This window comes from Python bivittatus, unplaced genomic scaffold, assembly GCF_059951505.1.
Source record: "Python bivittatus isolate LINGU-HERP-01145 unplaced genomic scaffold, Pbiv_v1 ctg000220_np1212, whole genome shotgun sequence".
Classification (NCBI taxonomy): Eukaryota; Metazoa; Chordata; class Lepidosauria; order Squamata; family Pythonidae; genus Python; species Python bivittatus.
The window spans coordinates 5,588,143-5,611,488 of record NW_028277048.1 but is presented as its reverse complement, the minus strand read 5'-3'; the positions used below and the strand labels follow the sequence as shown (position 1 = coordinate 5,611,488).

Below are 23,346 nucleotides of genomic sequence, written 5' to 3'. Positions count from 1 at the left end.
GGGGGAAAATATTGGGGGTAAATTGAAATAGGAAATGCTTACTTGCTTATCAAACATGCACATTACTGCTTCAAATGTGAGACAGGTACCTTAAGATGTAAGATAGCAATATTTGATCTATTCATGGAATATAAAAGTACATTTAAAAATATAAATATTCACACACACAGGCACACTCACACAAACAATGCACCCCCCAAAAAACTGAAGGCGCAAGTTCCTTTTTCTTAACTTTTAAAATGGAGGTGGTTAGTGTGTGGGGAAAACAAAAACTAAAACCATCAAGATTGCCCCAGACAAAGGAAATTCGTTAGCATTTGAATTTGGATGTAGTATTGTATTTTTAGTGGTAACGGTAAGAAAAATAACTGGCTATGGCCACGTGACCCATAAAATGATATGAATAACGGAGGCTGGTACTGAAAGGGAGTATGTTGAGCTGAGAATGGCTGACCAAGAAAGGTTACTGAAAGAGTCAATCAGTAGATTGCAGGGATGAAGCAAAAAGGTGATTCCTTGGGGGGGAAAACTAAGGCAGCCAAGGCCGGAAAAGCTGGCTCAGTCAGCCTCAATGAGGAGGAAACAAGTATTTCCTTGAAGCTATGTAAACGTCAAGGGAGCTGGGCACATGTGTTCCCGTAAGCGTGCTTCCAGAAGCCACTAGCAGCGTTGACTGCAGGAGCTTGCACGGCCTCAGCTCCTCGCTTTCGTCATCTGTTTGGACTGATGTGGATTGAGCTGCTTATCTCCAGGAATCCACTCAGACCAGAACCCAACCCAAGAGACCGAGAGATCGACATGCGGAGATTTCTCTTCTTCCTTGCCGTAGGAGCCTGGGCTGTTACTCAAGGTAAGGAAGAAAGCTTCTATGTTTCTCCTACTGCTCTGGTGCCTCTCTGAGATTAATCCATTGATCCTCCCCATCTCACAACCATTCGCTCTTTCATCCTGGATTTCTGCACCCCATTGATGACGACCGAGGGCCCCAAGGAAAGAACGTGGCCTTCTTCCCCGACACTAGTGGAGGTCTGTGGGGTTCAAAAGGCACATTTCCTTTCCGTTCCAAAGACCAGCGTGCTCCCAGGTGCCTCGGCAAAAGCACGAGTGCTCCCGGAAGGAGCCTGATAAAAAATAATTACCTTAAAAAGATGAATGTCTATACTGCACATTCCTTGGAACCGGCTTGAGCTTTTTAATATACTTAGTAGCAAATCCAGGTTTGGTGCCCTGTCAGGCTAACACCTGACTGTTATTGGAATATGAAGGCTAGCAGGCAGAGATTCAAAGCTGCAGCTCTTTGGTAAACTAATTTTATCACAGATGCTAGAAAAGTTGCAATAGAGCAGAAAACCACTGTAACAGACTGTAATGACTGTAACAGACATGTCTGGGTTTGGGCCCTTTGTATCTGACTTCGATCCTTCAAGCCTTCATACGTTTCAGTATGTAGAGGAGCATTAAAAGATAAAAACAATTGATACCTACTGCACAAAATGGCTGCCCTAGTATGTGTCAAAATATCAGTCGATACGAAATAAGTCGTGGTATCCAGATTTTTGCTCCAGAAGGCAAAAGGTATCAGAAGCCAGCAAAACATGTCTTTCTTTCACCATCTCCCTGCCCTAAGTACTTTTTGATACAGCAAAATTATCCAAAACAACAACAACAAAAGATAGAATGTAAGAAAAAGACAAAAAGAAAAAGAATGAAAAGAGAAGAAAATATATAATTATGACTTCCACCCTTCTTTCTATCAAGCAATTATTATCAAGCCAAAACCAAACAAGTTTCAGTGATTTCCCTTATCTGGGCCATGGAAAAAAATAGTTATATTTTTATTTTTGTTACTATCCCAAGACCATGTGTGCAGTATCCTGGCTGGGAGGATCCACTGGCCAATGACCTATTAGTATTAGTATGAAAGAAGCCCAAATGATCCGAGCGGTGTTCAGATTACCACTTATTGCAGCACTGCAGGGGCTTATTCACTCACATTTTCCACTTCCATGCTTTTTCTTACGTTGTCTCCATTTTGAAAAAAAGAAAGCAGCACTGTGTCTTTTTGAAGGGTGGACTGGAAAAATCCAGGCTGATGCAGACTGGGAGAGACTGTCTTCTGGGAAATCTCCCGGGGATGCCCCACTATTCCTGTTGAACTCCCTCACTTTCCCACATGGTTGATTACCTTGATTCTTAACATTTGTTTGATCTTCAGAAAACAAACCAACAAAGGGAAGAAGTCTCCCACTGTAATTTGCTCTGCGTCCTGCTTTCTAATTGATTTGTGTCTGCTTTAAGTATGTTATCAAAATTCTGATGAAGTCCAACTGGGCGAGAACTGAAAGAGAAACGTTCAAGACCGTTTTGTGACAGGATGCAGCAGGGCACCGGCTGAGACTTTCTCTTTATTTAGGCCAATGTGGGGGATCAAGGGCCAGCTGAACAATCATTTCAGCCACACACATTCCCCCAAATTTCTGCTCCAGCAGCATCCTAGGTCAGTGTAATTTTTCGCGACTGAAAGTCAATGGCCCATGAAACAGAAAGGGTGGGGAAATCCAAGCCACTGAATAAATACTTGGGATTAGATTTTTACTGATTACTTTGCAATGCAAATTCTCATTGTTCTGTATGATGGAAGATGTCCAGGAGAAGGGTATTATCCATTTATGCTGTAATATATAATAAAATCCGCTACTAAACTATTCAGAGAGCCAGTTTGGTGTAGTGTAGTGGTAGCAAAGGTGACACGCCAGGACATTTTGGGTGACATGCCAGCATTCACCAACATCCGACCACAACTATTCTCCCTGTTTGAGTTACAAAGAAACTCTTTGTGTTACTCGTGTTTCATTTTTGTAATGACTTGACATTTCTTTATATAATACATAGTGCCACACCTGGGTGGGCTGTATTTTTTAAAAAGAAATGAATACGTAAAGAATTGTTTCTCTTTTGTTTGAGTGGGCAGGGGGATGACACACCAGCAGAGTCAAGTTAGGCATTTTCCGAATTTCTGACATGCTGAGTGCAAAAGGTTTGACATCACTGGTGTAGTGGTTAAGGTGTCAGGCTAGAAACTGGGGGATTCTGAATTCTAGTCCCACCTTAGGCACAAAGCCAGCTGGGGGACCTTAGCCAGTCCCTCTCTTTTGGCTGTAGGAAGGAGGTCATGGCAAAGCACTTTTGAAAAAACTTGCCAAGAAAACTGCAGGGACTGGTCCAGGTAGTTGCCAGGAGTCAAAAACTGACTGAAAGTCACCAAAAAAGGAAAAGAAAACAACTCAAGCAGTTTTAGATCAGTTTTACTCTTCCTGAACTGCAAAGTTAATTTCCATTCTCGGCTCAGGATTCATGAGAGGAAAAGGAGACAGTAAGAGTCCTTTCTGAACTCACCTTTCTATAGAGAGGGGTGAAACATCAGAAATGCTGTAAATGTTGCAAGCGGGGTGTGAAAAGAAGTTGGGATTTGTAATATTTCTATTTTGGAGAAAGGGAATGTCACCTGCCTCTGTTACATTTTAAAGGATCCATGATCCTATTTTAAAACAATCTTGTATTTTTAGTACAGTATATAGGGGGGAAAAATCTTTTCCAAAAGAATAAAATAAAGTGAGCACAGCCAGAACTCCAGGTAGGGTGGTGTTTCACCCTATGATCTCAGATAGATCTTTCAAGCTTGTGTACTTGTTGAACAAGGCAGATTCCAGATGGGCAATTCCTTAACATTATAGAGAGTGAGTGAGAGACAGATACGGTTGGAGAAAAAAGAAAATGACAAATAGCAGATGGCCACATCTGTGCTGTTGTAATAGTCCCTAACGGAGGCAGAGTGATTGCCCAGTAAAAGCATCATCGGAAAGGACCCCGAAAGAGAGAGGAAAAGATGGAACTGAAAGACGTCATTGACAATAGTGTCCCAGGGAGTCATTCTCAGAGACAATTGTCATGGAAGACATCCAATGAATACCTTGGTGTCAGATTTTATGTCTATGGCTCAGTGTTACTAGCTCAATGCCTGCATATGTCTTTACTAAAACAAATAGCCTGCTGTTTTATATCACACGCAGCCTTGTTGGGGGGGAATCAGTTCCTTTATTATCCTTTTGTTCTGCTGCCACTACTGAACCTCCTTTCTGGTTTAGAAAATCTTTAAGTCTCTAAGGCAGTGTTTCTCAGCCTCAGCAACTTTAAGATGCATGGACTTCGGTTCCCAGAATTCCCCAGCCAGCCTGGCTATCTGCCTGTCTGGGGAATTCTGGGAGTTGAAGTCCACACATCTTAAAGTTGCTGAGGTTGAGAAACTGCTCTAAGGAAAAGTAACTGGTGGAATGTGGGGAAGATGCAGGGTAGCCCAGACACCTGGTTAAGATAGGAACATGTTGACTTTTATTAAATAGCTTAAAAATAACTTAAAACCAGTTCTGTCTACTCCTACAAAGTATCTATGCCCTCTGGATGCTAATTTACTCTGGTCCTAAAAATCACCTAGCCCAGTCCCCCTGACCTAGCGGAGGCTTCCCCAAGCCTCTGAGCCCTGAGACGCCCTCAGTCTGTCCTTCCACCCAGACCTGCCACCAAAGCCCTCTCTCCTCAGTCTCCCTCCTCCCACTCTGAAATATAAACTGGTAGGAGGTGCTTTCCATTGTCATGCTTTGATTGGCAGCTCCATCTCCAATGATCACAGCTGCCATGCCCCCCAAAGTCTCAGCAGCTTGCTTAATGTTGCTGACGGTTTGATGGAAGTCGGGAAGAGGATATGATGGAGAGTCTGATTAAATTTAAGTTCGTTCTTTTTGAAATCTGAACCAGTCCCCACACTTTATTTTCTATCATCCTTGTCGCTTAAAAGCAAGAGGTCTAACTGTAGATTTTTTTTAGAACTGTTTTTATCCCGCCTTCATTATTTTTATAAATAACTCAAGGTGGCGAACATACCTAATATTCCTTCCTCCTCCTTTTTTCCCCACAACAACCACCCTGCGAGGCCAGTTGGGCTGAGAGAGAGAGAGACTGGCCAAGTCACCCAGCTGGCTTTCCTGCCTAAGGTAGGACTAGAACTCACAGCCTCCTGCTTTCTAGCCTGGTGCCTTCACCACTGGATTTCTCATCATTCTTTTGCTAGCACAACAATTGCTTAGGAAAAGTATTGAGGTGTCAGTCACATAGCGATGGGTGAAATCAACAATTCTATGGAAATCTATCATTAGGGGCAGATTTGCTGCTTGCAGCTCATGAATCCTGGGTTGCACAATCCTGGGTTGTAAGTTATTGATAGCATGGAATAGGAGCAACTTAACTGGACTTTTCATTCTCCTTTACAGTTCATTATGGAGCAATCAATTTAACAAATTGTAACAAATGTACACTTTTCATGATAATCTCAAAGCTGATTATAACCTATAGTTTAATCTAAAATAGGACTTTAAACCATAAATTAGCAACCACATATTATAACTATAAAGCTACACAACCGCGACATTTTGAAAATATCAGATACCAGTATACTGGATCTATAACTCACAGAAAATCAAGATTCCTAGTAGTATAGCTTCAACATTTATTTATTTGTTTGTTTATCATCTCTATATCCCATTTCCAATGAATATCTCAAAGTGTTTTATAAAGAAATTGAAAAATAATCATATTTAAATTGTAACTATAAAACATACATGAAAATGGATGTGAGACAGTAAAAAATACAATAGAATAAAAATAAAATCTGTCTCCGCCATTCACACAGGGAAGACATAGATGAAAAGATGGGACTTTAATAGGTGCCTTAATAATATCAGAAAGGAGGGAGGAACATCCAAAAGAGCGGACATCAGGAAGCCCTGTCTGAGAGTGACTGGAAGGTGACAATCCACAGTATGGGGCACCAGCAGTAGAACCTCCACCAAAGCTCATAGTGATTAACAGGGAAGGTGCTCTGCTAGACCTCTTGATCCCAAGTTGTTTGGAGTTAGGAATTTTCTGCATTTATGATTCCATGTGGGTGAAGTGCATGTTGGAACAACTTTCTGTGACAGTCCAGCTTTGTGTACTTCTTTAAACTGTGCTGGCCTCTCTGGGAACCTGGTCTTCTCCTTGGACTTGAGGATTCTGGTTGCTAATAAAAAAACTCTGTTCTCATCTTGGACTCTAAACCAAACTTCTGCAACATTTGAACCAAAAACTTGATTTTCACCATATTAGAAACTTTTCCTGCAGCCAACAAAGCTAACACTTCATGTGTATTAGCATTCAGGGCTACTATATCAACCAGAAGTCTTAAATGATTTGAAGCTTGATGCTCTTTTATGAAACCATATTGTGCGGAAAGATTTATTCTGGGTAGTTCCTTCGGTAATCTTCTCACCAATATAGCTATTAAAACCTTAGCAACAATATTGAAGGCAACAGTTATTATACTAGCCTTCCAAATTACAGAGATATAAACTTCATAGTAAGAAGCTGGCAGGGCTTTCTTTTCATAAAACGTTTGAAATGTAGGATCTACTTTCTTCTTGATTTTGTTTAAGCTGTTCTATGGTTATCCCAACTATTCTAGGGGCTGACATAACATATCTAGAATGTCACAGATTTTCTATAACGTTAGGTGTGCAGCCAACACACTTGACTGTACATCTGAAATTTCTGGAAGATTTATTACATTTTTAAAATCATCTATATGTTCACCAGCTGTACATAAATTTTATAGCATTCTAAACATTAAAATTAATTTCGTAATTGGTCTATTTTGCTCCTGAGGAATCTCGTATTAAAGAGATTATTCTACTTTGCTGCAAACGTTTCATACAAGAAGCCATTCATTTCCCAGGTTTTTCTCCCTGTTCCCAATACATCTGTTACACTGGTTTTTAAAAAAAATATTCCATGGCCAAAGAATTCAATTGGTCCAACTCCATGTTAGTAATATGCTTCCTGGATCTGTTTTGCAATATAGACTTTGAATGCTTTTTTAAAACTTTTATTTCATTTTTTCTATGTTGTGATGCATGCATCTTTTTCTGCCAGGAGTAATAAGCTATTATTACCACAAATAAGTGCTTTAATTCAGCCTCGGATGTAGCAATTGGAGCTGTTCTGCTCCAGAAAGATGAAGAGGGTGCACTCAAACCCTGTGCTTATATTTCTCGCAAATTTACTGAGACAGAAAGAAGGTGGCTTGTTTGGGAAAAGGAGGCTTTTGCAGTACGCTGGGCCCTTATGACCTGGAGGCACCTCCTTGAGGGGGGAGCCCATCCTTTTGAGGTGTGGACAGACCACAAAAATTTAGAATCTCTCACAACTCCAAGGAAGTTATCTCCTAAGCAAGTACTCTGGGCCCAATTCTTCAGTCAATTTAACTTCACTTTAAAATTCATACCGGGAGGAAAAAATTTTTTAGCTGATGCATTATCAAGGTTACCTCAGCATAACAGCCAAAGGGAACAGGTGGTTGCCCCGGTAATCCCTAAAGCACCACCTCAGACAGAACCTGGCTCGGTGGCCCTAACCAGATCCCAAGCAAAACTGCAAAAACAAAAACCTACTAATGAACTGCTCCCAAAAATAAATGCTGCTTTAGATTCTGATGAATGGTTCCAGAATAATAAAAATACCCTAACCCATGAGGGCCAAGCTTGGTGGATGGGAGACAAGCTTTATGTTCCACTTTCATTTCGGAAACAAATCCTAGAAAAGGGACATGATGACAAAACCTCGGGGCATTTTGGATTTATAAAAACCTTACACCTATTGCGTAGACAATTTTGGTGGCCAACCATGAGAAAGGACATTTCTGACTATGTTTCTACATGTCCTGTATGTGCAATGTCAAAGAAAAGAGGGGGAAAACCTCTGGGCCTTCTTCAATCTGTGGCATCTCCAAAAAAACCTTGGGAGGAAGTTTCTATGGACTTTATTGTGGATTTACCTCTAAGCAATCACAACACAGTAATTTGGGTTGTCGTTGATCTGTTTTCTAAACAAGCGCATTTTGTTCCATGCTCATCAATTCCAAATGCTAAAAAATTAGCTAAATTGTTCATTGCACACATCTACCGCCTCCATGGCGCCCCCAAGAGGGTGATTTCAGATCGCGGGCCACAGTTCACCTCCAAATTTTGGAGGGAATTTCTTACATTAATTGGATCTACTCAAGCTTTGAGTTCCAGTTTTCATCCGGAAACGGACGGATCTACGGAGAAAATTAACTCCTTGTTGGAACAATATTTAAGATGCTTCACTAATCATCAACAGGATGATTGGTCTGAACTTCTTCCTTTTGCTGAAGTGGCTTATAACAACACAGTGCATCAAAGCACTGGATTTACACCATACAAAATAGCCTCTGGCCAAGACTTCCCGCCTTTTCCAGAATTACCACTTAAAAACCTCCCTGAACTCTCAGCAGACCAATGGATAAATAACATTACAAGTCTGTGGCCACTAATTGTGAAATCTCTAGAAAAAGCAAAAAGCCAGCATAAAAAATTCGCCGATAGAAAACTCACTGCAAACCCCCCTTGGAAGGTAGGCAACCTAGTCTGGCTTTCTACAAAAAATTTAAAATCTTCCCAACCATCTAAAAAACTTGCTCCAAAATATGTGGGCCCTTTCCCAATTGAGAAGGTTATAAATCCTGTGGCATTTAAATTATCGTTACCAAAACATTATAGAAACATTCATCCTATTTTCCATGTGAATTTACTAAAAGCATTCAAGCAATCTGAGACTTGGCATCCAGAAACAACTCCACCAACATCCATCATGATTGAGGGACAAAGCCACTTCGAAGTAAAAGACATTTTGGACTCTAGAAAATATAAAGGCAAACTCCAGTACTTGATTCAATGGAAACATTTCCCCAAAACCCATCATGAATGGGTGGACAGTATTAATGTTAAAGCCCCTAAACTACTTGCTCGCTTTCACTCAAAATACCCTGACAAACCTAAGTAACCATATTAATGATCATTGTAATATCTCTATCTTCTTTTCCAGATTTTCTTCCGAATGTAGGAACATTCGTTCCATTGGAGGGTGGCATGTCAGGATCTACGCAAACCAGAACCTTCAGTTGTTTTTATTTTGCTTTATTGCTAACCATACTTTTGCTTTTATTGCTAACCATAGATCAATAGTGAAATACTGGGAATGTTATTCTAACCGTTTGCTTGACCTGCCATAAAAGGGGGGAAGAGGAGGCCAGGTGCCGTTATCTCTATCTTGAAACAGACATCCAAGGCCAGGAGGTGTGAGAACCAGGGCAAGGCGCAAAGAGCTGCAACCGGGAATAGAAACCTAGAAGGGGGGGGGGGGGGAAGTTGGGCTTAAAAGGACAAGGCTTTGCTATGTAGAATTAGACTCAACAAACTATGATGCTGTATGCTTCTCCTGAATAAAGAAATCTCTGATGGAACTTTTGGTCTCCAGAGGATTTACTGAATTTTGGGATTGAGTGTGCAGACTCTGACAAATATCCCATACTATCCCCATATTAGTGAAATCTCTATTTATTTGGGGGGGAAATGCCTATATCTTTCTTTTGCTGTTCTAGAAACTGTTCCAGCAAAGTGTTAAAATACCATCTCCCATAAACTGGGATATTTTTATTCAAAGTCAATGTCATTACCATGAATCCATGATCAGAAATTAAAACTGTTGCATATCTCATCTAAATTAGCCATCAAACATGACATTAAAAAAATAACTGAGTCTTAAACATGTGCCATATGGAGTAGATAACACAGTATGCTAGAACTGAACAATATCCAGATGTCCACTAAATTCAATTCTTGGATATATAGGTAAAGGATATTGTGACTTTGGACATTCATTTTCTTTTTTGAAATCTTAGTCTAATAATGGATCTAAAACTAAAGGCAGAACCATACTTTCTGCTTGACCAGTACAGGCCACAACTGCTTTGAGAGCTACACTGGTTACCATTATGTAGTTTCTGACTGCAAATCAAAGGGCTGGTTGTCACCTTCAAAGTGTTCATTATTCAGCACCTAGATATCTGTAGGTCTGCCTTCTCCCAGCAGTCTCTGCCTGTCCTTTGAGATCTAGAAGAAAAGGCTCCCATTGGATCCCGACCCTTAGGGAATGGCATCTGCAGTGATCCTGGGGTTGGGCTGTCTCAGTCACTACCTGTTGTCCTCTAGGACAACATTCCTAGCCTGATATCAGATGGACCACAACTCTGTTATCTTTCTGTAGCGCTCTTAAGACTTGGTTGTTTCAACAGGTCTTTGGGTCATGGGGTTTGTTTCTTCTTTCTTTGAGGATGATTGCATGCATGGACTATGGATGTTCTTCAGAGCCTGTGTAAATCATACTGTTACATAGTTGGGTTTTCACTTTTTAATTTTACTACTGTTTGGAGGTCTGTAAGCAAATCAGAGTCAGATATGATTGGAGTGGCATATAAACAGTAGCTTGAATTTATTTCAAGATAAGGCTTTTAAACGTTTGTAAGTTTGTCCCTATTGAAGGTCCATGTTTGAGCTGGAACACATTGAGTTTCCTACTATTCAGTATTAATTTTAACTTTTCCCCTACTCATCTGTCTGAGTTCATTTTTGTGCCAGCTGTCTCTGTTTTGATTCCAGGAGTCGCAGAGGAAGACTTCGTAACAATTTGGCCAGAAAATCCTGTGGTGGAATTTGGAGGTTCTCTTGTGCTAAACTGCAGTGCCAGTTGTGAAAATATTGGCCTTGAGACCATCTTCACAAGGGTTCCCAGTGGAAATGGATCTAACTGGAAAGCCTTTCGTCTCAGCAATGTTAGTGACTGGGGACCCAGGCCCTTGTGCTATGCTAACTGTGGGAGTGGACAGAAGAATTCTCCAATGGCAAACATTATTATTTATAGTAAGTCACATGCTGGATTGTGTCAGTTATGCTCTAGTGTTTCCCAACCTGGACAACTTTAAGATGGGTGGACTTTAACTTCCAGAATTCTCCAACCAGCATGGCCTTTGCTAAGAATTCTAGGAGGTGAAGTCCACAGACTGGGAAACTATTGCTCTAAGGGATGCTATTTTAAGAACAACAGTGGGAACAGGATGGCTCTCAGCGCTTCAGGACCTGGATCAAACTCAGGAAAGGATGTGGCTGCATGAGGAAGTCCAGTGTCAAACCCTGAGGGCAGAAATTTACCTACAGAATCCAACTAGCCAAATGTAGCATGTGGCCATGGGTCCGGGACATGGCATCCTGTTTCACCAACAGAAAAAGCTACATAATACATGGTTTTAGCTACATAAATGGCAAAAAGCTGGAAGGGGCATGCAAATGTGAAGGGGCACCTCTCTTCTTTTTTACTCAAATACCAATCTTCCCCCAGAAGCAAATTCCTCCCACCCTTCTTAGGCAAAACTGGGACTATGATTATGAGATTATGGTAAAAGAGGGTGTGTTGTTTGTGTTTCAGCTGGTTGTGGGAAACCAGGCTTGTCCTGTAGCTTGTTGCATGAAGCAGACTACCATTTGATAGGATAATCGCATGTCTGATGGGCACAGACAGCAGATGTGCTTTGCTAAGATGGGTTTAGCACGTTGTATGAATCTAGCCTATGCCAAAAAAAAAAAAAAAAAATTACATTCCTTTGGCGGCTGCCATTGAAAAGTAAGAGATTAACCAGCAAGAGAGTATTTCCCTTCCTGGAGGCTTGGGGATATAATATAGTGCCCCCAAGGCATGTAGAAATCAGGCATTCTTCTTCGGCTGCACATGAAACTATATTCCTAAGATGCTATAGAATGACTACCTCAACCTAATCAAAGCAGTTAATTTAGAAATTTTTATTCTGTTCCAGAACCTCCAGACAGTATCACACTGGATCAAATTCCAAAGATGGAGGTGGGCAAGCCATATGACTTGACGTGCCAGGTTTCTGGTGTAGCCCCCATCCAGAACCTCACCGTCACCTTGCTGAAAGGGACAGAACAACTTCTGGCAAAGACCTTTGAGAATCATACAGCACCTGGGGTGGGTCCTGTTGTGGTGAAACATACAATAATAGCTCAGCGAAATGACCACAAGAAGACAGTCACCTGCCAAACATCTCTAGATCTGAATCCAAGAGGACCACTGTTGAAAAACACTTCCCACAACATGTCATTAGAAAGTTTTGGTGAGATCTCATTCATTGCTCCAATTCCTTGTTTGGATATAGTTTATAAGCTTTAATTTGTAAGTTGCTTCTCTTAAAATGCACAGCTAAGAGTGCTTTGAGGAGAGATTTTTCTCTTCTGGGATTATTGAAAAATATTGTTAGACTTCCTTTTATACTCCAAAATTTGGCCCAGACATTTATGCTGATCCCACTGTTTTGATTTTTGTTTGCATAGACTTGATGTTTCCTACAATTGCTCCTGCACTCACCATTTGATTGGCTAGAGAGAGAGCACTATCATGGCTGTGATTTCATTTGCAATAACTGGCATGGTTTCTCTTACTTCCTTGGCAGATTTTGCAGGTACTCCCCAGCTCCATGCTGGCCTGTTCTTAGAAGCTGGGACCAAGATGACTGTGACATGTAATACATCTGAGGTTTCCCCAGCCAAGGAGGCTGCGTTTGATCTGTGGTTTGCAGGGAAGCCTCTGACCTTAAACACCAGGGTGACAGGGGGCGTAGCAAGCGCCCAGGCTGTGGTGATCCCTTCCTCAGTTGGAGAACATGAGTTGCTCTGCAATATCTCTCTGGGGCCAGTGACCAAAAACGTGAAGAAGATGGTGAATGTGTTTGGTGCGTCTCATATCTGTAACTGTTAACACAGAGAGATTTAGAAGAGTGGGTTCCCTTCCATCTGTTTGAACAAACGTAGAAGAAGTTAGAAGTTAAATTGCCTTCTTTTGAAAAACAAAACTTCAGTAATGGATTGTAGTTGAAGTGAGAGCCCTTTGAAACCAATGGAACTGAAGGGATAAGTAATTTATCCTAGTTATGTTTTCACTGAGACCCAAGAACAACTACTTTAGGGTGAACCAAAGCCATAGTATTCTTATTCAAATTACATTTAATAATTTATAAATGTATAATTTAATTTTAATATATGGAGCTTAGGTCTGACATAAAGCCATTGGAAAGACTGAAGCAGGGAATGTGATGCCAGGGTTTGGGAAAGCTGACTGCAAATGTCCAAGAGGCAGCTTCCATAGAAGACGGTTTTCCTCATCTTCCCGGCTGATGGTGTCCCTGCGCTCCATAAAGATCTTTGTTCCTACTCTATCTCATTTTGACATGTATAGATTAATTTAAAGAGGTCCATGTGTCTTACCAAACAGAGAATGCAGAAACTGAAAGAAACAGCCACTCCCATCCACTTCACTTCTTTGGAACATCTAGGATCCAACCATTAACAAACACACCCAGGTTTCAGTTTTTCTTACAAGAACCCGGAGATGAACGTGGGCTGAGAGACAGTGTGAAGGCAAAAGCCACTCACTAAGCCTCTGTGGCTGAGGATGGACTTGAACCTGGGTCTCCCCTGTGCTTTTTTTTTTTTTCTGCGCTCAGTCATTACTGACTCCGCAGTGACTGCTTGGACGAGTCCTTGCAGTTTTCAAGGCAAGGTGTTTCGGAAGTGGTTTGCCAGAGCCTCCTTCCTAGAGCAGAGCCCAGCTGGCATGCGCAGGAGGCGGGGTTTCCGTTGCTTCGCGCCGTTTTCGGGCGAGTGCGGTTTCGCGTTTTACCGGCAACTGCTCCCGACTCCTTTCCAAGGCGCCGCCAGCATTTTTCCTCCCACCGGAGTGAGAGTACCCATTTATCTACTCACATGAGATTTCGACCTGTTGGATTGACAGGAACTGGGGAGGAAACAGGAGCTCACCCTGTTTAATGCGAAGGCTGGACTCGAACCACTAGTTAGTCCTTAATCACTGTTTTCATATCTAGGATGGGAGGGAGAATGATTTAAAAGCTGTTAGCCAGCATTTTTTAAAGTTGTTTTCACTAATCCATTTTGTAACCATCTGAACACATTAATACTGCTCTGCTCTGTTCCCTTGCAGCTTTACCAAAACCCATCTTGCAGATTGACAAATCAGAAGCTGTTGTCAATCAAATGGTGAACGTCACATGTAGTGCTGACGGCAATGCTTCCCCTGGTTTTAAAATGCAGATCAGGGATGCTGCCAAAATCTTAGCCTCCAGCAATCCAGACCAATCCTTCCTGCAGCATGCAGTGATCACTCAGGAAGAGGATAATGGGAGGGAGTTTATCTGCCAAGTAATCCTGATCGTTGGTGGGCGCCCCAAGGAAAGAAGCGCATCTCAAAAGCTCACCGTCTTCTGTGAGTAGGAAAAAATACACGTTATATTTTATTCCTAGAGATTTAGCACTCTAAAATGATTACCAAATGTGCAGCAGCTTTGCAGAATAAAAGAAGATGCTTCCCTTTGTGTATTATTACCAGTGAAAATAACCACATTTCCTTCTCCATTCTAGATGGGCCCCAAATTGATGATTCCAAATGTCCACATACCTTGACCTGGAAGGAGGGAAGTTTGACATCATTTACCTGCTCAGCCTTGGGAAACCCCACACCAACAGTCCAGTGCTGGAAAGATGGGAGATCTTACAGCATTGGGGAACAACAGCTGGTCCAGAGAGAGCATGATGGCATTTATCATTGTAATGCTACCAACCAGTATGGCTCTGATGTTAGAGATGTGACCGTACATGTTGAATGTAAGTTCATCTCTTGATCTAAAGAGCTGGAATGACCATAATTCTGGGGCTTGTAACACTCAACCAGAACTACGTTGAAGTTTATTTGTCAAATGCAAGTTAGAAATGTAATCCAATAAAAGAAACTGATAGGAATTCACATGTGAGCTGTTGATATCACTTCCATCTATGACCCAATCCAGAAAGTCTGAGACTATTTCTAATGGGTAAGGAAGCATCTACTATGAACTAGTGAAGAGATAGTCCCTTATGTGTGGATATGAACTGAGTCTTGTGTACCCAAATAATGCTCCATTATCTTTAAGTCAGCCTTTCCTGACCTGATGCCAAACAAATGTGTTGGCTTTCAATTCTCATAATCCCTAGCAGCCACTGGTTAGGGAGAACTGACATCAAACATATCAGGAAGGTATCCATTTGCAGATGGTTAAGTTGAAGAGTGTGTATTTAAACTCCCCAAAACATTCCCAATATATCTTTTGGAATTAGGTTCAGAGGTATTAATCCACTTCAGTGTTTTTAACCTAGAACAGTTCTTAAAACATGAGGATTCTGAGGAAGGGACTCGCTTTTTGTGAGTTAAGTTTGCCTAACAATAAATAGAGAGTAGTCTGGTTAAAGCATCAGGCTAAAAACTGGGAGATCGTGAGTTCTAGTCTTACCTTAAGCACAAAGTCACCTTGGTGACCTTGGGCCAGTCACTGTCTCTCAGCCTGGCAAGAAGGCATTGGCAAGCCACTTCTGAAAAGTCTTGCCATGAAATCTGCAGGGACATCTCCAGGCAGTCGCCAGGAGTCAAGAATGACTTGAAGGCACACACCAAAGCAGTAAACAGCAAGACAATTGTGACCAAGCAGAACTTGAGAAATTAGGGAAAATGAGCCATGCTATTCTTCTACTGTACAGTGTAGTTCCCAGAGGGAGGCTCAACCAAATTCATTTACATCGATGTTTCTCAACCCCCACAGTTTTAAGTTGTGTGGACTTCAACTCCCAGAATTTCCCAGTCAGCATGCTGGCTGGGGAATTCTGGGAGTTGAAATCCACACACCTTAAAGTTGCGGAGGTTGGGAAACGCTGATCTACATGAAAACTGGCATTCTGCAATTTGTGTATATTTTGTCCCAGCGGTGAAAGCTAGAACACTCCCTTTTTAAAAACAGACATGGAGTGTGTTTGTGGGTCTAGGTGGTGGGGGGTGGGGGGTGCTCGTGTACTTGCAACTCTCTGGAATGCTTAGACATTTGATTTTCATCCCTTTTCTCTTTTTCTTTCACAGATTCCCAGCCCAATAGCGATGCAATTATCGCGGGAATAGTTGCATTTGTTGTGACTGTTATTTTATTAGCGGGGATTGTTATTTACATTAAGAGGAAGAAATGTAGGATATACCATCTCTGGAGACAGCGGTCATCACCACAAGCAGTTGTGGTGCCTTTGTTGTGACTGTTATTTTATTAGCGGGGACTGTTATTTACATCAAGAGGAAGAAATGTAGGATATACCATCTCTGGAGACAGCAGTCATCATCACAAGCAGCAGGAACCTCAGAGGAGCTAACCCACCTGAATAGCACCACCAACGTCTAAATGGATGCTGGTTGTTACGAACTGAAGAGAAACTTCAACCATACCAGCAGGAGCGTAGCTACAGCAGGGGTCATCGCTTGATTTAATGCCGGAAAAAGTGATAGAAAAGTATTCTTCAGCTCCCAAGTACCCGATGGACAGAAGTTTCTTTGGAGTCCTTGGGGTTCTCTGAGCTTGGTTCTTTCCTTGCAAATGTTTCATTACCTGGATAGGTAACATCTTCAGTGCTAAAATGGGCTGGGGTTTGCTCTCTATTTATGTGCTGTGGCCTGCTTTGCCAGTGCTGGTGGGGGTGGGGGTTCTGTTTTGCTCTTCTGGTAGTTCTTTAATTGGCATATGTTTGCTGCTTGATTGTGTACCTAGTGGTGACCTTTGCTTATCTGGGTGATGATTGCTGGTGATGATTGCTGGTGATTGATTTCTGGTGAGGCGATCTTCTGGTCTTTTGCTTCTTTTGAATAGTATGTAGATGCTGTTGATCTCTATGTGTCTGTTAATTGCTGCCTTGTCTGAATACCAGGCTTCCAAGAATTCTCTTGGATTTTTGGATTTAGCTTGGTCTAAAATGCTGACAGTTTCCAAGTTGAAACTACGGTTGAGTCTGTCCATGTGTTGTGAGATTAAGGAGTTTTCATCATGTCTTCTGACTGCTCGTTGGTGCTCGTGGATGCGCTCTGCCAGTCTTCTGCCTGTCTGTCCTACACAGTCTTTGTTACAGTCCTTACACTGTATGTTGTAGATGCCTCCTGCTTTTTCTTCTTTCTTTCTTTGGACTTTGTCCTTAGGGCTTTCAGATAGTGACTGGTGGCACTGCGTTTGTATGTTTTCTTAAGACCTCCCCTACCAAGATGGCCTTTCAGTCTCACTATTCCAGGCTATGGGCTAAATCCAGCCATTCAATGGAAAATAGCACCAGGAAACAAGGAAGAAGCACTGTAAAGGGAAGGGAACGAGCATCACCACCACCCTGGACAGTTCCCCCAGCAATGGATAGTTCAGTACAGGTAGTCCCCAGTTTAAGAACGAGTTCCGTTCCCAAGGTATTTAACTTAAATTTTGCTACAGTAGGCTCTGTTCTTAACTATGGGTTGTCTGTAACCTGGGCATTCTTAACCCGGGGACTACCTGTACTAACCTTTTAGTCCTGCAGTGTAAAACATCTGCTTGATTCCAGGTCATACTGTTGTTTTGGCAGCAACATGTTATATTATGGGAATCATTTTTATTTTGGGCCATTTATACTTGCAAGCTTTTCATAGAACAGGTTGACCGAAATTGTGGCTTATGGAGTGACAAATCCTGCATCGAATCTCAGGAAGCCAGAATGGTTTTTTTGTGGTGGTGGTTGTTTGTTTTTTAATCCTGGTACATTAACTTGTGATTGTCTTGTTGAAAGTCATCACAGACCATTAATGTGAGTCAACTCATAATTAACAGTATCATGCTGAATGCAGGAAGATTTTCCTGGGACAAGAAGATTATTTGGAAAGGACTGCAGTGAAAGGCCAAATGACCTGCAACTCCCAAATAGGGTATCTTTTTCTTCACAACTCAGCAAGTCTTGTAATCTTCTGATACACCTAATTGTTTTTACATTTACCTTTTATTACAGGGAGAATAAAATGAATATTTAAATTCTGCTTGTAGTTTGGCTGGAAATTACCACTACCATTCAAACAGAATGCGACTAAGATTTTATCCATTCAAACTGGATATTTTGCAAAAAAAAAAGAAAAAGAAAAACCAAAACAACTAAATAAATTGAAACTGAGCTTCAGCCAATCACATCTGAAAGAAGGAAATGGATGATCACTTAAGTCTGCACCAGTTTTAGCAAAACTAGCTCTTGTCCTTATTCAACTGAAAGAAATAAAAACGATCTGATTTTATATTCTCTCCTGGTGTACCAATATTAAAATATAATGAATAGGAACAATGATGATGATTTTATCTTCATATATCACACATTTATTTATCAAACATAAACATTCAATGCTTGCAGGGTAAAATCTGATCAAAACCTTATCATCAGAATTTGCATGGTGTCAAAGGCTATGCAAAATTGCATTGACATAAGCAAGTCAGAAATATGTTTTTAATAACAAAAAAGAAAAACAAAACACAAAAATAATAATACACCATCAAGAAGAAAACATTAAAAAGTGCTATTACAAAAAAGTGACAAAAATACAACAAAGGAAATAGTATATATACCATAGTATATCACTATAACAGTAAATAGTTACAAATCTATATATATTTATATAATGCAAATATTATTCAAATACATATATACATCCAATACATTTATGCGACTATCTTTTTTTTTAACTTACTGTATTTTGTATAACTGAGTCCCATATATCATTATACAAAGTCTATGTCTATAGGCAGTCTGCTCCTAAGTGACAAGTGCGATCAGGTCTTCAATGCACTGAGCGAAGAGGGCCATGCATTTATCTTTCTGATGCTGCAATATCAGTTTTTTGGCCATAGTAAGGGCATGGAGAATCCATTTACGTTGTCCAGGTGTCAAATTCCATGTACTAACATCAGCAAGTTGGAAATGTAATTGATTATAAGGAAGAGAGAAAAAGGACATGAGGCCTCTGTGCATGGGAAAGAGAAGGTGTTAAAAAGCTACATTCTTGGAGGCCTATTCAAACCCAAACCACAAAGTATGGGGGAACACGATTCCTGCTTCTTGACTGTTCAACCTCCCCTTGCAATCCTAACTTTTCAGCTAGAGCAGTGTTTTTCAAACTTGGCAATTTCAAGATGTGCAGACTTTATACTGGTCAGATCAAGGTTGGTCGCACATAATACAAATCAGGATGGTCTGAGTACTTCTGCAAATAAGGAGTTATAAAATGGGACCTTGTGTCCTGTCAGCTGTAATGTATTTATATTTTATCTTTTTTTATTTCCATATTGCACTGTTTGTTGTTATATGGCTTTTTCTTTTTTGATTTATTGTTTGTTTTTAAGCTTTACACTGCCCGCAGTCATACTGCGTGAGTTGGGAGGCCTTATGAGTCTTTAAAAAAATAAATCTTATTTTATTTACTTTATAGGGAAGAATCCGAGACCACTCCCAGCAAAACCAATAAAAACAACAATAAAACTCACCCACAGATGGAGCAGCACACTCCCCACTGTGGCACCATTAGACCCATCGATTCCACATCCACTGGATCCTCCCCATCCTAGCCCAAAGCAGGTCTTCGTGGCCTTCTGGGTGGCTGAAAGGGTGGGGCCTTCCGGATCTTGGTGGGAGGCTGTTCCAAAGGGTTGGGTCAGCTGCAGAAAAGGAACCCAGTTCTTAAGAAGACAGGAGGCTTGATGGCTGCAGCGGTTCCCCTTCATAGCAACCACCTTAGATTTGGGGCTTTGTTTATGGTTTGTCTGAATAGCCTACATGGTTTTATTTACTGTGGATTGTTTTTGTGGTGATTCAATGGACGCTTTTAGCTTCCTATATTGTAAGAGAGAAAGAAAGAGATTCCAACCTGCTGATTCTACTTTAAAGTGCAGGCTGAACAGATCTGGTGCGCTTCAGTTCTTTCCCATCTTTGCGGCTGCTTCTGCCTCGGCCCAGCGACATACACAAAAAGAGTTGGGCCGAAATGCAGTTGCTGCAAAGAACCACTTTCTTCAAGTGGGATGGGGATTTTCTTTCCTATGTGAAGGAATTTTTGTTGCTACAAGATTCTCACTCTTCCCTTGATAGGCAACCTTGGGCCCCCTGTTCTTGGGCTCTACCTGTTAGCTTTGTTTCTAATGATCTCTCCCTCTCCACCAGATTAACACATAATCATGGTCATTGCCACTGAGAAAAACACCTGCTTGCAAAATTGCTGGGATGTTATCCTCTCACTGTCATGGGAAGCAATAGAGTAGGCCCTTAAAATGCATCAGAAAAATGGTAGCTTGTCAGCTTCATGGTTAACTCTTTAGAGCAATTGCTTAGATATTTTTTCCCCAGAAACAAATGCAGACAATATATTTTGAAAACATGGAGTAAGGGTACCAATTTATTTTATTTTATTTTAGTATAATTTATGGTTTATAGTTTATAGTTTAGCCATGGCTGGCTGGGGAATTCTGGGAGTTGAAGTCCACACATCTTAAGGTTGTCGTGGTTGAGAAACACTGGTTTAAAGTTTATAGTTTATTTTCTATTATATTTTATTTTTGTGTGATGGGTTGGAAGGATTGTAATTGCTTGAAGACTAATTGAATGAAAATCAGCCAGAAGGAGAGCACTGATTGGGTGTCAGTATTCCTTGCCTGTTCTCTCTGTTCTAAAGTTTGCTACAGTGAAGATGATCTGGTTTCAAAATGGCTTGGAGAAGTTGGGGAATGGATATGGTGCCATGTGCAAATGCAAAGTGATGTATAATGTGCACCCCCCACCCCATGCTGCTGAATCATTCAGACTCCTAACAGTTTGCAAGATAAAATACAATAAAACATTAACCATAAAGAAACACACTTATAATAAAACATCCACAGTAGAAAGAAAGAAAGAAAGAAAGAAAGAAAGAAAGAAAGAAAGAAAGAAAGAAAGAAGAAAGACATTCATAAACTCCAAACCAACAATAATAGAACAAAATAAAACCATAATAATGATGGCAAACAATCACATCCCAAAAGCCCGCTGCCATTGACTGGAACCACCAACTGAATCAGGAGTAGAATCATTGCAACTCAGTGCCCCCAATCTCTGACCCCATAGGTGGTCCAGAAGGATACCATGGTTGATGGTCTCAAAGGCAGCTGAGAAATCTAAAAGCACCAAGGAGAGGCACACTGCCTGTATCAAGATCCTGACAAGATCATCCACTATAACTACCAATGTTATAATTGCATGTCTGAGTCTAAACTCTGACTGAAAAGGATTCAGACAATCCATTTCCTGTAAAGTGCTCAGCAGCTGGATTCCTACCATGTGCTCAACAACTTTCCTCAAAAAGAGAAAGTTGAAGTCTAGACAACAGACGTCCAACACTACTGGATCCAAGGAGGACCTCAAGGCTACTCACATCAGCCCTGCCACAGAGTGGTGCTGACTACCTTCCAGATCCAACAGGTCGTGCCCCTCCCCAGCACCATTCGGGACCAAGAAGTATGGAAGAAGCTCACACATGGCAGAGGTGATGCCAGAGACCACCCTAGTGGTCTGGAACCCGAAAGGAATCACAAATAACAGCTGGACGATGTCCCAGTCACCACATCTGGTTCTGCCCAGGAGGAATCAAAGGTTTGGTGAATCTGAGCAACTTGTTGCAAAATGCTGAGCAAAAGAGTCACAATGGCCAGGTGAGATATTTCCTATCTGTCCTTTCCAAGGAGGACATTCACTACCCAGTAAGGCTACCAGCCAACACAATAAGGGAGGAGAAGTGATGATACCCTGCCTCTTTTATTTCCAGGGTATAAGCTCAGTTAGATTCACTTTTGGTCTTTCTTCACCAGCGCTTTAGGCCTTGTCTTTGCACTTTGTCTCCAGGAGCTCCTCAGAGAACCCAGGTAACCCTAGGCTGGCAAGGACTGATCAGGAAAAGGATCTTAGTGTTATGGTCAATACCTTGAAAATGTCAAGACAGTTGATATCTGTTGCAGAAAAGGCAAATTCCATGCTTAAAACAGGAAGAGAATTGAAAACAGAGCAACCAATATAGTAATAACTCTACATAAATCTGTAATAGACCACACTTGGTATGTATACTTTTGATTACCACACTTGAGCAAGGATATTTTACAGCTAGGAAAGGTGTAAAAAAGGCCAGCCAAAATGGTTAGGGAACTAAAGGACCTCCCTCATGAGGAAAGACTATAATGCTTGGGTATTTATCTTAGAGTGGCAGCAGATAAGGGGAGAAAGCTGTATAAAATCATGCATATTATGGAAAATGTGGATAGGGAGAAATTGTACTCCCTCCCTCACAATGAGAGGAAATTCGGGACCAATAAATACCGGACACATAATTCAGCTGCGGAATTTGCTACCAACAGATGTGATGATGGCCACCAACCTTTTTAAAAGGGGGTTGGATAGACTCATAGTGGGATTAGGCTATGAGTACTATGGATTGCAAAACTCTGAACCACCAGTAGATAGCAAGAAAGGGTTCTGTGTCTCTTTACTGCCATCTAGTGGTCACCCAGAGTTTTGCAGCTTGTACCTGGTAGCTCTATTAATGGTAAGTCTCTTGATGATCATATGTTACCTCTGAAATTGCAGACGGCCCTGGCTATTCGGGGGTGGGGGATGAGGGGGGAGCAACACAATGAGACAAACACTGCAGCAGAGTTCCTGTGTGTTACAGATGCTCATGTAAGCAGTATGCCCTACGTACTGTCTGCTAGAAAACAACGGTTTTCTTTCTTGCGCTTGTGCACTTCCCGATGTATCTAGCTGGAGTCTGTGTGACCCTGAATGCTAGTCTAGGCTCGAGGGATCCTTGGCCTGATCTAGCAGAGCTCCTGTTTGCATCCTAGTACTAATAGTAATAGGTCATAGTACTCCCAAATTGTCAAAAGTAACAGGCTATCAGGTCCAGCACTTGTGTATTTAATAATGTATAATAAAATCCTTACAATACTACTAATACGTCTTGTCACTCAAACATGCCCTAAACGTACTATTCTAAAATCAAGTCTGCAAAGAATATTAACATCCAGTTAAGGACAGATGGAATTAATACCATTCTAAAGCCCAAGTCTCATTAAGTGAAATCACATTAAGCCATTACTCAACATTAATTATATAAAATTCAATTCTACTCTAGTCTCTTCTCTAGAATAAACGCCCAGGTCTTGATACACTTCATCCATTTGCACAACAGTAACTAAAGGACACACCCTTTAGGTATTGCATGCTTTAATGTTGGGATGAGTTAAGACATTTAATTTTACTCATAAGCTTAATTTTCTCCTCTTTGAAATCGATCTACATTCTGCTTACAATTGCTTCCTCACTGCTGTTTGAGAATCTGTCAGCACCATCTACTGTTGAATAAGGGCTGTGTCTTTCTTTCTTTCTTTCTTTCTTTCTTTCTTTC

The 23,346-nt window shown here is 41.2% G+C and overlaps 1 protein-coding gene across 1 annotated transcript; it reads left to right on the top strand.

Moving 5' to 3' along the window:
- The first annotated feature begins 439 nt into the window (after positions 1–439).
- On the top strand, positions 440–22,889 carry LOC103061947 (intercellular adhesion molecule 1-like). Its single transcript, XM_088137707.1, has 7 exons — positions 440–850; positions 10,605–10,865; positions 11,813–12,130; positions 12,467–12,745; positions 14,011–14,292; positions 14,448–14,690; positions 15,970–22,889. Exons 1-7 carry the CDS (start codon positions 727–729, stop codon positions 16,134–16,136), a joined length of 1,674 nt encoding a protein of 557 aa, XP_087993833.1. The 5' UTR covers positions 440–726; the 3' UTR covers positions 16,137–22,889.
- Positions 22,890–23,346: the final 457 nt, after the last annotated feature.

What these genes read in the sequence shown, in the direction of transcription:
- LOC103061947 (XM_088137707.1), top strand. Translation starts at nt 727, where the DNA reads ATGTGGATTGAGCTGCTTATCTCCAGGAATCCACTCAGACCAGAACCC. An exon ending in GGCAAACATTATTATTTATA is followed by an intron (nt 10,866 to 11,812) that starts GTAAGTCACATG and finishes ATTCTGTTCCAG; the next exon opens with AACCTCCAGACAGTATCACA. An exon ending in GAAGATGGTGAATGTGTTTG is followed by an intron (nt 12,746 to 14,010) that starts GTGCGTCTCATA and finishes GTTCCCTTGCAG; the next exon opens with CTTTACCAAAACCCATCTTG.